Here is a 13,749-nt window from a genome sequence, read left to right on the forward strand (position 1 = left end):
TCTTAAGAGTTATTGTTGTGCTCATCATCTCAAATCTGCCTTCCTCACTCCCCCTCGACCCATCCACTTTGTATGCTGTGTTGTGTTGTGTACCTTCCCTTAGCTGAGCTGCAGCAGCATGCTGGTGACAGTAGGAGATCTATGAGGCCCCCTGGTGGTGTGGAGATACCTGAGAACATGGCTGACAGAGCCAGAGGAGGTGAGACTGAGAGCCCTCACCCATGGCCCTGCACTCCATACTTTACATGGCTGCCTGAGGTTCTCAGCTTTGACGCAAGCAGTTGTGTATTTCAAGCGGATATTGTGCTTAAGTTTGATTACTTCATGAATCAGTATTTAGGTAATGCATTAGTTATAAACAGAAGATATTGCCAATTATTGTGATAATGATTGTGTGGTCCCTAAAACCTCTGTTTACAGAGTCAGTGCTTCTGGAGCGGATCAGAAAGAATACGATCTCCATAGCTCTGTTCCTGGTCCAGAAGGCTCTGCTGTCCCACAGGAAGGACCAGAACAGCAGCGCCACCAAGAGACTGCTAGAGGTAAAGACACAGAAAGTGACACTGAAAATGTCAATTGAATATCATGTTGATTTTGATTTGATTTGATTCATTGGGATCCCCATTAGCCGATGCCAATGGCAACAGCTAGTCTTACTGTTGATATGACACATTATGATTGGAGACACATAATATCACAAATGCCATTCTATAAAAATTATTCGCTTGTCCGTCATGTTGATATGTACATTACAAGGGAATGACTAATGCCTTTAATTGGTATACACAATAAATAGCTAGTTCTGCTAGCCTTGCTTGAGGTTTGCCCACCATTGAGGTTTTCACCCATTCCTTGTATTCTCCCTGTGTTGGTCACAGGAGGCTGTTGTCCTGATAGAGAAGGCAGAGGTGGAGGAGAGGAAGCTGTTCAGCTCCTCTGGTCCGTCGGAGAGGAAGGAGAGAGGAGGAGAGGAGGAGAGAAACACTAGACCTCCTCCTCCTCCTATCCTCCTGTCCCGTACCTACCACTCCATGACCTTCACTCCTGCACCCTACGCCCTGGAGGAACAGGTGATAGGACGTCTACACTAAGCAGACACTCCTGTCTGGATCAATCAGTGTGTAGCCTACAGTATGAGGATGGGGATCGTTATGATTGGGATCATGAGGATCATATCCAGAGCAACTGTCACTCTAAGTACAGTCTAAAGTAGGGGCAGTAATGTTCTCATTGAACTCTCATACTGTATCTGGGAGGAATGACATACTGTATGTCTTTGTGGGTGCTATTTTAGGGATTCATATGATAGTGTTTAACTGTAAGGATAGTATGATAGATCATATTATATAGACAGTAGCATGTTGTCTCTCCACGGTGTGGTGCAGGTGTGCTGGTACCATATCTATGCACGTGAGGCTGAGGGAATCAACCTGAAAGTCAGACTAGGAGACAGCAACCTGGTGGGCACTGGAGACGAGGTAAGTTACGCTAGATAAAGTCTACTGACACCTACACAGCAAGTTCTCACCTTGTCTGCTGCCCTCTTCAGGTACACATTTTATATTGCCATAGGTATGTATTACAGTTATATTGCTTTTCAATGCAGCCCCACCAATGTTCCCTCAATTTGTTTTCAGCACTTGCCAAATTTCAGGTCTGCTGAATGCAAACTTGAACGTTGTAAAAATTCTTGCCGCATGTTTACCCGCTTTAAGTTAGTTTTAACAGTGGCCAAGTAGCCTACTGTGGCTATTTGATCATAATGTGGGCTTAACAGAGTGGCCTACCCTCAAAAACAATGCTACAGTAGCAGCAAATGTGTCCTGTTCAATATAGGCCTACATTCCATGAGACTTTTGAAAGAAAAAAAAACATGCAGGACTTGTTTATTCACTTGTCCTTTAGACAAAGAGGTGACTGAAAATGTTTTGTTGTTTGATGAAAGAAACCACCTTACAAAATGTAATTAATTATTATTCCCATTATTACAGATAATCAGACAAATTATGCTGCAATCTGCCTATTGGCTACATAGCCGTCTCAAAATGTCTAGAAATGCACACATTTTGTGCTCTTGTAGGAAGCAACCACTCCCCCATTGTTGTCTAGAAATTAGCTATAACTGGGCTAATAACTCACTAACTAGCAAAGAATATGAACAAATGTGCACAGGTGGCTACTTGCAGCTCTCGCTTTGATCTCAAAACAATCGCTTCAACTCACGACTGCTCATGCTGTAAACACAGTCCAGTTCAAAGTGAATGGCAGATCCATATATGGCTGTGGCTATTTGCATATTATGGCCCACCGGTCTGTAGATTAAGGCCTGAGTCGTGCCTGTCAATGCAATAGAATCCTACTCCAAATAGAATCCTACTCCAATGTGCTCTGCCTACAAGAAAATCTCTCGCACAGTGAGTCTAGAATACAAAATCTCGCATAGTTCGTTTAGCTTCGATATATTACTTTGAAAGTGGCTAATATTGAATAGATATTCATTATATTTCAATGGCTAGATTAAACTCTCCGTCCCTGTGTTTCTGCCCAGGTTCCTGCATCAGGGGAGCGACTGCTACGAGTGGACTGCTTGGAGCCGAACCAGAAGTATGTGTTTGCTGTAGCAGCCTACGACGCCGGGGGTAAACTGGTGGGCAATGCCATTGGAGAGACAACCAGGCCTCTGCTAGCCTCCCTGCCTCTGCCACTGCTCACCACCTGGGCACACCTGGCACAGGTACTGAGGAAGGACTCCTAACTCGAGATACACACTCCACACCTCAAAGGTTTATCATGTAACGTGATATTCAAATCCTGTAGCTGTGTTTGTCAATCAAAGACTAGAGAGAAAGTTTGGGTTATAGCTACACACACATCTCACGTAAGGATTCGGCACTATATAAGATCACCGATTTATTGAGTGTGTGTGGGTTACTCTATGTATAATCTGGTGACAGTAGGACCCTCTCTCCCTATCTGTGTTGTGTCCCATGCAGGCAGCGTACCAGACAGGGCAACACGCTCTAGCCAAGAGAGCCTGCAGTGAACTGTGGAGCCACTTCAACCAGCCTAAAGGTCTTCAAGAACCAGGGGCCACTTTAGAGGGGCTAGCTCAGACCAAGTGAGGACAACACACTCTGACTGAGGATATGTGTTTGTTTGAGATACTTATTCCCTCACATTCCTTTCTGTCATGGCTCTTGTTAATCTATCCCCTCTTTCACTCGATTTCCCTCCCCTTTTCTCATTCTCCCCCCCTCTTTCTCCCCCCTCCTCTGCAGGCTGCGTTTGGAGACTCTGCAGCGCTCCTCTCCTCTCCTCCTCCACCTCTTTCTCTCCTCCATCCTTATGCAGACAGAGATCCACATCCAGGAGGGTGCGCTGTTCTGTGACACCCTCAGTGACGGGGGACCACTCATTTGGGGACAGGTAAGTACACAAAGGCACTGTTTGGCTCCTTTATGGTCATGGCTGTAAACTGGGCTCTGGGTAAGAACATTTGTTTATTTTACTTGAAAAAGAAAAAGGGAAAGTCCAAGAGTCCCTGCGTGGGAATCACATGTGGTATTTGGATTTTTCAGAATGTAATATATGTGACTCTGAGTGAGAACCAAGCATGACAGTGAGAGATGTTAGAGAGGGTGGTATGATGGCAGCTGTGTTTACTTTTACCCCCTCCAGGAGGCCAGGTTGGCAGAGTGTGAGCGGATGCTGGTGGCCATAGACCTGGCTCTCTGGCTGAATGACAGCAGCGCTGCCCTGCAGGCCGTGGTGAGGTGTTATGGCCTGCTGGCCCCGCTCATGTTTCACCAGATCCCAGCAGAGCCTGTTGTACAGGTAAGGTACAATAAACCTACTGAGCTCCTGATTGACTCTTGGCTCTGAATGACTCACTGTTTCCTGGTCCCAGATTAAGCCTATTGGTGTGCGTCTAAGCACCTTCGATGTAGATTCTCCATTTAGCATGCTTTTTAGTTGTTTTTGGAAAAATGTTGCCTATTGTTTGTAAATTATTGCTTTACTATTATGATTATCACATTGCTGTGCTGATCTTGTAAACAGTATGTATGTCTCTTCCAGGTGCTGATGAAGTGCCTGGCGGTGCTGACAGAGATCTCAGGAGTTGTTAAACAGAAACGCCCAGCCACCACTTCAGAGTCTCTCCTGCACATGATAGCCTGTATAACATATTATGTTGCCAAGGTAACCATGTGTTTGTGTGTGTTGGAGTATAATATTTTCCAGAGAATCTACAAAAAAAAAGTAATGGAGAAATTAACACATGAATCTAAAGTCTTCTTGTTGTATTTGTTGCAATTTAATAAACTCAAAGTTCTCTCAAAGTCACCATATTATTTTGTTGGTGTAGCCTATTAATGTAGGCCTATGAAGCACTGTTGACAAACTGGTCAAATATTATGAGGTCTAGTGAAAATTACATTCGTTTTAATCTACCTTTGACTGAAAGATGTCACTTGTTGGCCCTTTTCTCTCCGCTTGCACCTGGCTCCCGGGTGGGAACCTTTGGGAAGGTTGTGGCTGTTTTAGGGCTGACCTCCTTTAGTTGACTGGCAGATTGTTTGGTTGATAGGCTGTTGGTCGACCAAGATTTTTTTTAGTCCAGCAATCTAAAATATATACAGTACCAGTCAAAGGTTTGGACACACCTACTAATTCAAGGGTTTTTCTTAATTTTTTATATTTTCTACATTATAGAATAATAGTGAAGACATCAAAACTATGAAATAACACATATGGAATCATGTAGCAACCAAAAAAGTGTTAAACAAATTTGAATATATTTTAGATTCTTCAAAGTAGCCACCCTTTGCCTTGATGACAGCTTTGCACACACTTGGCATTCTCTCAACCAGCTTCATGAGGAATGCTTTTAGAACAGTCTTGAAGGAGTTCCCACATATGCTGAGTACTTGTTGGCTGCTTTTCCTTCACTCTGCGGTCGGACTCATTCCAAACCATCTCAGTTTGGTTGAGGTCCGGTGATTGTGGAGGCCAGGTCATCTGATGCAGTACTCCCCTTCTTGGTAAAATAGCCCTTACACAGCCTGGAGGTGTGTTGGGTAATTGGCCTGTTCAAAAACAAATGATAGTCCCACTAAGCCCAAACCAGATGGGATGGTGTATCGCTGCAGAATGTTGTGGTAGCCATACTGGTTAAGTGTGCCTTGAATTCTAAATGAATCACAGACAGTGTCACCAGCAAAGCACCCCCACACCATAACACTTCCTCCTCCATGCTTTACGGTGGGGAATACACATGCCGAGATCATCTGTTCAGTTGGAACCAAAAATATATAATTTGGACTCCAGACAAAAGGACACATTTTCACCGGTCTCATGTCCATTGCTCGTGTTTCTTGGCCCAAGCAAGTCTCTTCTTATTGGTGTCCTTTAGTAGTGCTTTCTTTGCAGAAATTCGACCATGAAGGCCTGATTCACACAGACTCCTCTGAACAGTTGATGTTGAGATGTGTCTGTTACTTGAACTCTGTGAAGCATTTATTTGGGCTGCAATTTCTGAGGCTGGCAACTCTAATGAACTTATCCTCTGCAGCAGAGGTAACTCTGGGTCTTCCATTCCTATGGCGGTCCTCATGAGAACCAGTTTCATCATAGCGCTTGATGGTTTTTGTGACTGCACTTGAAGAAACTTTCAAAGTTCTTGAAATGTTCCGGATTGACTGACCTTCATGTCTTAAAGTAATGATGGACTGTCGTTCCTCTTTGCTTATTTGGGCTGTTCTTGCCATAATATGGACTTGGTCTTTTACCAAATAGGGCTATATTCTTTATACCCCCCCCCACCTTGTCACAACACAACTGATTGGCTCAAACGCGTTAAGAAGGAATGAATTAATCACAAAAAGTTAATCCACAAATTAACTTTTAAGAAAGCACACCTGTTAATTGAAATGCATTCCAGGTGACTACCTCATGAAGCTGGTTGAGAAAAAGCCAATAGTGTGCAAAGCTGTCATCAAGTCAAAGGGTGGCTATTTGAGGAATCTCAAATATAAAATATGTTCTGATTTGTTTAACCCTTTTTTGGTTACTACATGATTCCATTGTGTTATTTCATAGTTTTGATGTCTTTACTGTTATGCTACAATGTAGAAAATAGTAAAAAAAAAAAAAAAAACATTGAATGAGTAGGTGTTCTAAAACATTTGACTGGTAGTGTAAATTTTGAAGAGAACAGGTCCCAAAATTGACCCCTGTGGTACACCTTTATGTACTTTAAGAAATTCAGAGTTAACCCCATCAGTCACGATAGCCTGAGTTCTGTCACTAAGAAACCATGAACAGGTGTCCAAGCTCAGCCTATTCAGGACAACTTATTCATTAAAATAGCATGATCAACAGCTTTTGACAGGTCCACAAACAAAGCAGCACATTTGATTTTGGTGTCTAAAGCATTGACAAGATCATTAACAACTAAAGTAGTTGCTGTAACAGTGCTATGCCCAGGACTAACCCCTGTTTGGTTTACATTCAAAATACATTTCTATGATTAAAAAAGAGCAAAGTTGTACTTTTACCAAGTATTCTAGAATCTTAGTTGGACAAGGAAGCCTTGAAATGGGGTGATAAGTATTAAGATCGCTACTATCCTAGAGCTGATTTCTATACTATTGGAATATTTCCTGATAACAATGTTAAGTAAAAAAGTGTGTTATTGAGCCAACAATGATGGGTGCTGCACACTTAAGCAGACCAGGATCCAATTGGTCGGCCTTTATTGTTGTCTATTGCTAGCAAAGCATCCAGGACTTCTTTTTCTGTAAATAACCTAAAAGAAAAATTATTTCTTTGATCATTCAGAAAGTTTCCTCTATCAGCATACAGCCCAATATCACTGTGAATAGGCTTAGAAGTTATTTCAAAGAGAGATAGCCCGCTGAAATGAAATGGTGATTAAAGGCATCAATGATGGCATATTTTCCTTAATGAGGCCAGTGTCTGAATGAATTTGTTGTGTCAGAGAGGAGGAAGTAGAACCCTTCAGGATTTTGACAGTTTTCCAGACTTTAGCCGGGTTTCCATTACAATCTGAAAGAGTGGTTAATCAGATTTATCATTTCTGATTTGTCTTACACAATGATTCCTCAGTTACTTAAAAGCTTGCCGGTCCAAGCCTAAGCCTTGACCCAAGCATCATCTCCTTTAAGAATGACTTCTGATAATTCCGGAGCGTACCAGACATTCCATCGACCTTTAACCTTTTATTTTTTGAAGGGAGTACGATTATCCACAATAGTATTGAAGACATCTGCAAAGAGGCTCAAAGCTAAATCAGATCCAGGGATAGCTGAAATACAATCAAGGTCACTATAATAAATATAATGTAAAAAAAATAAAAAATAAAAATAAATCCTGTTCACTGAAGTTTTTAAAGTTCCTCTTTGTGATGACACAAGGCTTACATTTTTGAAACTAGATTTTTGTATCTCTAACAAACAACTGGGCAATGGTCACTAATATCTTGGGCGAAGACACCAGTAGAAACATATTACTCCGATGTATTCATGAAACCCTCTCTAAGCTTTACAGGAATATGATTGACCCTGCAGATAGCAGAGATGGCTGTAGATAAGCCAGATTTAGACATTTCATATCATTTAACAGTGCCATTTCACGTCACACTGTTTTTAAAAATGACTTATTATAATTTACTGGTTTCTCGCCCTTATTTATCTCTGGAATCGAGAATGGGTTTGGGCAGGAAATCTCTGGAAATCTCGGTAACCCGGATCCCGCTAATAAACCCTAGTGTGTGTATGTATGTGTGTGAAAAAGAGGAAGAGCTGAAGAAGATTTTGCGCAGCCACCCGAAATGTTTGTAAGGATATGGCTGTGTGTACCGTTTTGGGCCTTTGAGCTATATACCAACCAAAGAGGGAGAGCTGGAAAAAGTTTTAACACTGCGTGTGTGTGTGAGTTCCATTCATCTAGATCTATTAAGACCAGTCTTCTACTAACCCATAGGCCCTTCGCACCCTGGAGAAGCACCGTCTGGCAGCAACAGTGATCGAACAGGGAAAGAAACTCCTCCATGATATCCTGGAGACCGTGCAGGGACCCAGTAAGCCCCTTCCAGTGGAGCCAGATGGGGTATGTACTGCACTGTAACCTATACTGCCTTTTAATCAATTACTCATCAAAGCACACCTCCATTTACAGCCCAAGCAGGGCATAAAATTAACACCCGCCAAATGCCGGTAGATTTTTGTATTGGTGGGTAAGAATGTCTATTTCACCAGCCACGTTGGCGGGTGGTCAATTTGCAGGGCTCTACATTGTGAGCATTACATTCGCATTCGCTCATAAAAATAGAGTCAGAAGTCAAGTATGAGCACGTGCGAGTTGCGATTTATAGCAAAAAGCTGGAGTAGCTGTTTTCAATGTATTTCTGCCGTTTTGTTTCATAGAAATAAGTATACTATATCCCGCCTCGCGCAGCATCAATGACTGGCTGGTGAGCTGTGCACGCTGGGAGTCAAGTGCTGATAGATACATTTTTGGAGGCGCTGCGCACAGGCATAAAAGTTGGTATAATTTACTCGAAAGCCTACAAAGTGAGACTTTGTCCTCGTGTTTCTTGGGTATTTACATTGTTTTGTTCACAAGCTCAGTTGTTTTTCAATGTTAGTTGGAGTTGGCTTCAGCTGCTTGCAAAGAGACGTGGTCTACTACTAGTCAGTTTAGATTCAAAATCTCACACAGACATGTGACAAGGCTTGAGTGGCCCCATTACTATGGTAACGTCCCACTCTTAAGCCCCTGTTACACACAGCAATAGTGTGTTTTGTCTGTTAATTACCATGTTGTCTAAATGAAGCAGAGGATTCAAAGCATCACTACAGAAAAAAAAAACTATACTTGGAAACTCATCAAATAGCCTCACGTTGTTCAGTACCAATCAAAAGTTTGGACACCTACTCATTCAAGGGTTTTTCTTTATTTTTACTATTTTCAACATTGTAGATGAAGACATCAACTATGAAATAACACATATGGAATCATGTAGTAACCAAAAAAGTGTTTAACAAATCAAAATATATTTGAGATTCTTCAAAGTACCCACCTTTTGCCTTGATGACAGCTTTGCACACTCTTGGTATTCTCTCAACCAGCTTGACCTGGAATGCTTTTCCAACAGTCTTGAAGGAGTTTCCACATATGCTGAGCACTTGTTGGCTGCTTTTCCTTTACTCTGCGGTCCAACTCATCCCAAACCATCTCAATTGGGTTGAGGTCGGGTGATTGTGGAGGCCAGGTCATCTGATGCAGTACTCCCCTTCTTGGTAAAATAGCCCTTACACAGCCTGGAGGTGTGTTGGGTCATTGTCCTGTTGAAAAACAAATGATAGTCCCACTAAGCCCAAACCAGATAGGATGGTGTATCGCTGCAGAATGTTGTGGTAGCCATACTGGTTAAGTGTGCCTTGAATTCTAAATAAATCGTTGACAGTGTTACCAGCAAAGCACTCTTATACCATCACAGCTCCTCCTCCATGCTTCACAGTGGGAACCACACATGCCGAGATCATCCTTTCACCTACCCTGTGTCTCACAAAGACACTGCGGTTGGAACCAAAAAATCTCTCATTTGGACTCAAAGGACAGATTTCCACCGGTCTAATGTCCATTGCTCGTATTTCTTGGCCCAAGCGAGTTCTGAATGGCTCAAACACATTCAGAAGGAAAGAAATTCGACAAATGAACTTTTAACAAGGCACACCTGTTCATTGAAATGCATTCCAGGTGAATATATAATGAACCTGGTTGAGAGAATTCCAAGCGTGTGCAAAGCTGTCATCAAGGCAAAGGGTGGCTATTTGAAGAATCTCAAATATAACATTTGTTTGGATTTATTTAGCACTTTTTTGGTTACTACATGATTCCATATATTTGTTATTTCATAGTCAATGTCTTCACTATTATTTTGCAATGCAGAAAATAGTAAAAAATAAAGAAAACCCTGGAATGAGTACGTGGGTCCAAACTTTTGACTGGTACTGTATGTCACATTGAGGATTGTGCTCTTCGCTTTGTGTGTGTGTCAGGGTTTCCGTTAGGAAAATGTGTCTCTCGGACATTTAACCAGCAGCATTTTAATTTACTGATCATTTAAGAAATTGTGACTCTGGGTTGAAATTGGGTTTTTAACATTGGTAAAAAGTAGATACTCAGAGCTGCATCATGGTATATCATACATTGCATTTTTGAGGAACAATGAGAAAGTAATTCTGCTTTGGAAGCTGATACACTTGTAAATTCACTTTTGAGAAAAGGGCATTTTAGTGTTTCGGTGAGAGAGCTCCCCTTTGTCTAAACCCATTCAGCATCGTTCACACCCTCTTAAGCTTTAGTCCCACCCATCTCCTTGCTACAGAGCTCACACTTGAGGCTCTGGCCGATGATTTGTTTACCTCTGGATATCATGAAAACGGCCTAACAAGCTCTGCTGGCAACAATTTCATTACGCTTTTTTGCAGACGTTTACTGACACCGGCCATATTCAATGGGTGTTGTACACTTTAGCTTAAGACATATAGCTAGCTAGCTAGGTAAACAATTAACCTAGCTAGGTAAACAACATGTAAGATCACACACGTCACGTTAGCTAACGAGCCCGCCACCTAATGTTAGCTAGGGAGCCAGCCAGCTAACGCTAGCTAACAGTACACTTTAGCTTGAAATGAAACAACTTTCTGTCAAAATTAGAAACGTGAAAATGTAGCTTGCTAGACTATCTTACCCGTACAGTTGAAGTCAGAAGTTTACATACACCTTAACCAAATACATTTAAACTCAGTTTTTCATAATTCCTGACATTTAATCGTAGTAAAATTTCCCTGTCTTAGGTCAGTTAGGATCACCACTTTATTTTTAGAATGTGAAATGTCAGAATAATAGTAGAGAGAATTATTTATTTCAGCTTTTATTTCTTTCATCTCATTCCCAGTCGGTCAGAAGTTTACATACACTCAATTAGTATTTGCTAGCATTGCCTTTAAATTGTTTAACTTGGGTCAAACGTTTCGGGTAGCCTTCCACAAGCTTCCCACAATAAGTTGGGTGAATTTTGTCCCATTCCTCCTGACAGAGCTGGTGTAACTGAGTTAGGTTTGTAGGCCTCCTAACTCGCACACACTTTTTCAGTTCTGCCCACAAATTTTCTGTAGGATTGAGTTCAGGGCTTTGTGATGGCCACTCCAATACCTGGACTTTGTTGTCCTTAAGCCATTTTGCCATAACTTTGGAAGTATGCTTGGGGTCATTGTCCATTTGGAAGACCCATTTGCGACCAAGCTTTAACTTCCTTACTTATGTCTTGAGATGTTGCTTCAACATATCCACATAATTTTCCACCCTCATGATGCCATCTATTTTGTGAAGTGCACCAGTCCCTCCTGCAGCAAAGCACCTGCGATCCCTGTGCTTCACGGTTGGGATGGTGTTCTTCGGCTTGCAAGCCTCCCCCTTTTCCTCCAAACATAATGATGGTCATTATGGCCAAACAGTTCTATTTTTGTTTCATCAGACCAGAGGACATTTCCGGGACTGCCTTGCAGAAGAAATATCAGTGCGCACAGAGACGCACGAGATTGAACTTCACAAAATTTTCTAGAGTTTTCCCCGTTCGTTAACACTGTCATTTCCCTTTACCGTGGGAATTGTGATTGAATCAACGCAATATTAGCCACTTTCAATTCAACATACCGAAACAAAACAAACTGTGCAAGACTTAATATGCAAAACTAACTATGCAAGATATTTTGTTGTAGGCAGAACGCATCGGAGTAGGATTCTATTCCATTGACAGGCACGACTCAGGCTCGTACACAGACCGGTGTTCCATAACCAATCAGAGGTGCAGTAGGACTATATGCAAATAGAGCATTGTCACGTATGGATCTGGGCCATTCACTTTGAACGGGACTGTTTTTACAACATGAGCGGACGTAAGTAGATGTGCTTGTTTTGAGATCAAAGCGAGAGCTAAATATATCGTGTGCACATTTGTACATATCCTTTGCTGGTTACTGAGTAATTAGCCCAGTTATAGAACATTTGTAGTCATCAATGGGGGAGGGATTGCTTCCTACAAGAGCACAAAACGTGTGCATTTCTCGACATCTTTGAAGAATAAGTCAGGCTGTTACGGTGACCGTATTACCCACACACCAGCAGTCACAAGTCATGACGGCAGTCAAATTCCACGTGACCATTTAGTCACAGTAATTAGGCTTCTCCAAGCTTTGATGCTGCTGATGGTCATTAGTAGCCTACCAAACTTGCAAACTGCCTGGTACTCAGCAGTCTATTGCCCCTCTAATTACTTTTACATCAATGCATACAGTATGTAATTGGAAATCTAATCAAACACTTCATGAGAGCCCATGAAGTCATGTTGCGCAACATTTCTATAGGCTATGCAATTTATTTATCAACTTTCCTAATATTAAGCACATTGCTTCACTTTACGACAGGAGTATAGCCTACCTGGCTGGCATGAAAATGAACCACGGGAACAGCGTCCTCCATTCACTATTTAAGTGGATATATGACATGTATTTTTTCCCCCATGCCCCTGTTCCAAGACAGGTGCATGATAATGGTCCATTCTAAATAATACATTTTTTTTTAAAATCACACGTATATTATTTAGTATATGTAAAGACAACATTAAACATTAAATGGTGCCGAAGGAGATGGCTGCTGTTTTACGATCCCGTAACCAATTGTACTATTGTGTACAGTGGTTCTTCCTTTAAAAGTGGCATCATACTGCAGCACACCTTTGCGGGCTGCTGCGAGTTCTATGGCATGTTATTTAATTGTCAGCCATTGTTATCATTAATGCTAGTTAGTGGTAGTTTGACCACCGAAGGGCATCTTTGAGAAGCATTTGATAGCCTTCAATATTGGCTTCAATATTGGCTTTTATATACACTAAACGTTCAAAAGTTTGGGGTCACTTAGAAATGTCCTTGTTTTTGAAAGAAAAGCACATTTTTGGTCGATTACAGGCTCAAAATGGCCAGAAACAAAGACCTTTCTTCTGAAACTCATCAGTCTATTCTTGTTCTGAGAAATGAAGGCTATTCCATGCGAGAAATTGCCAAGAAACTGAAGATCTCGTACAACGCTGTGTACAGCCGGCACAGGTATTGAACCAGCATCTCTAGCAATGCAGTGATGCAGTGTCTTAGACCTTTGCGCCGCTCGGGCGCTGTACAATGTGACCAGTCGGGATTAGGCTACAGTACTACAGTAAGAGCAAAATAATCCATTTCCACACCCTAATTGTAGTCTAAGTTTCTCTAAGAATATAAACCTTAGTGTAACAACAGTTTAGTAAGTAATACTGACGAGTAGTAACAAATTAAATAAGTGTATTTTTCCAGGTGTGCGTGTGCAGGACAGAGGAATAGCAATTCTAACACTATTGTTCTAAGTTCAATTACCTTCTTCATCCTCATCATTCAGTTCATTGAAATTAAATGATCAATTATCAGTTTCTATTTGGTTAATGTCGCCCATTCATTGTCAGTTAGAGACACAGTAGTGCCTTGGGACCCAAAAGCATAATCAGTGCTCTAACTCCCCCATGCGCTGGTCTGGAGCAAAGAAGTAATGACGCAGGGTACCGTACTAAACCACAAATTACCTCTAAGTCCCGCAGCATAATTCCAAACTTTTAGTTGAGCAACCACTGTATGT

The 13,749-nt window shown here is 41.7% G+C and overlaps 1 protein-coding gene across 3 annotated transcripts in view; it reads left to right on the forward strand.

The window, feature by feature from the left end:
* Positions 1 to 13,749, forward strand: part of cfap54 (cilia and flagella associated protein 54) — a 139,510-nt gene that overhangs the window by 34,856 nt on the left and 90,905 nt on the right. For all 3 annotated transcript variants that reach the window (XR_008761814.1, XM_055943019.1, XM_055943020.1), the window contains exons 17-26: positions 104 to 199; positions 421 to 542; positions 879 to 1,070; positions 1,386 to 1,478; positions 2,549 to 2,734; positions 2,994 to 3,118; positions 3,279 to 3,426; positions 3,679 to 3,834; positions 4,078 to 4,200; positions 8,005 to 8,130. Coding sequence is in view for 2 of the 3 variants with exons in the window: in XM_055943019.1 (XP_055798994.1) it covers positions 104 to 199; positions 421 to 542; positions 879 to 1,070; positions 1,386 to 1,478; positions 2,549 to 2,734; positions 2,994 to 3,118; positions 3,279 to 3,426; positions 3,679 to 3,834; positions 4,078 to 4,200; positions 8,005 to 8,130 (1,367 nt within the window). In the remaining variant the exon portion in view is untranslated. The remainder of the gene's footprint in view (positions 1 to 103; positions 200 to 420; positions 543 to 878; positions 1,071 to 1,385; positions 1,479 to 2,548; positions 2,735 to 2,993; positions 3,119 to 3,278; positions 3,427 to 3,678; positions 3,835 to 4,077; positions 4,201 to 8,004; positions 8,131 to 13,749) is intronic.

Source organism: Salvelinus fontinalis, chromosome 13, assembly GCF_029448725.1.
Source record: "Salvelinus fontinalis isolate EN_2023a chromosome 13, ASM2944872v1, whole genome shotgun sequence".
Classification (NCBI taxonomy): Eukaryota; Metazoa; Chordata; class Actinopteri; order Salmoniformes; family Salmonidae; genus Salvelinus; species Salvelinus fontinalis.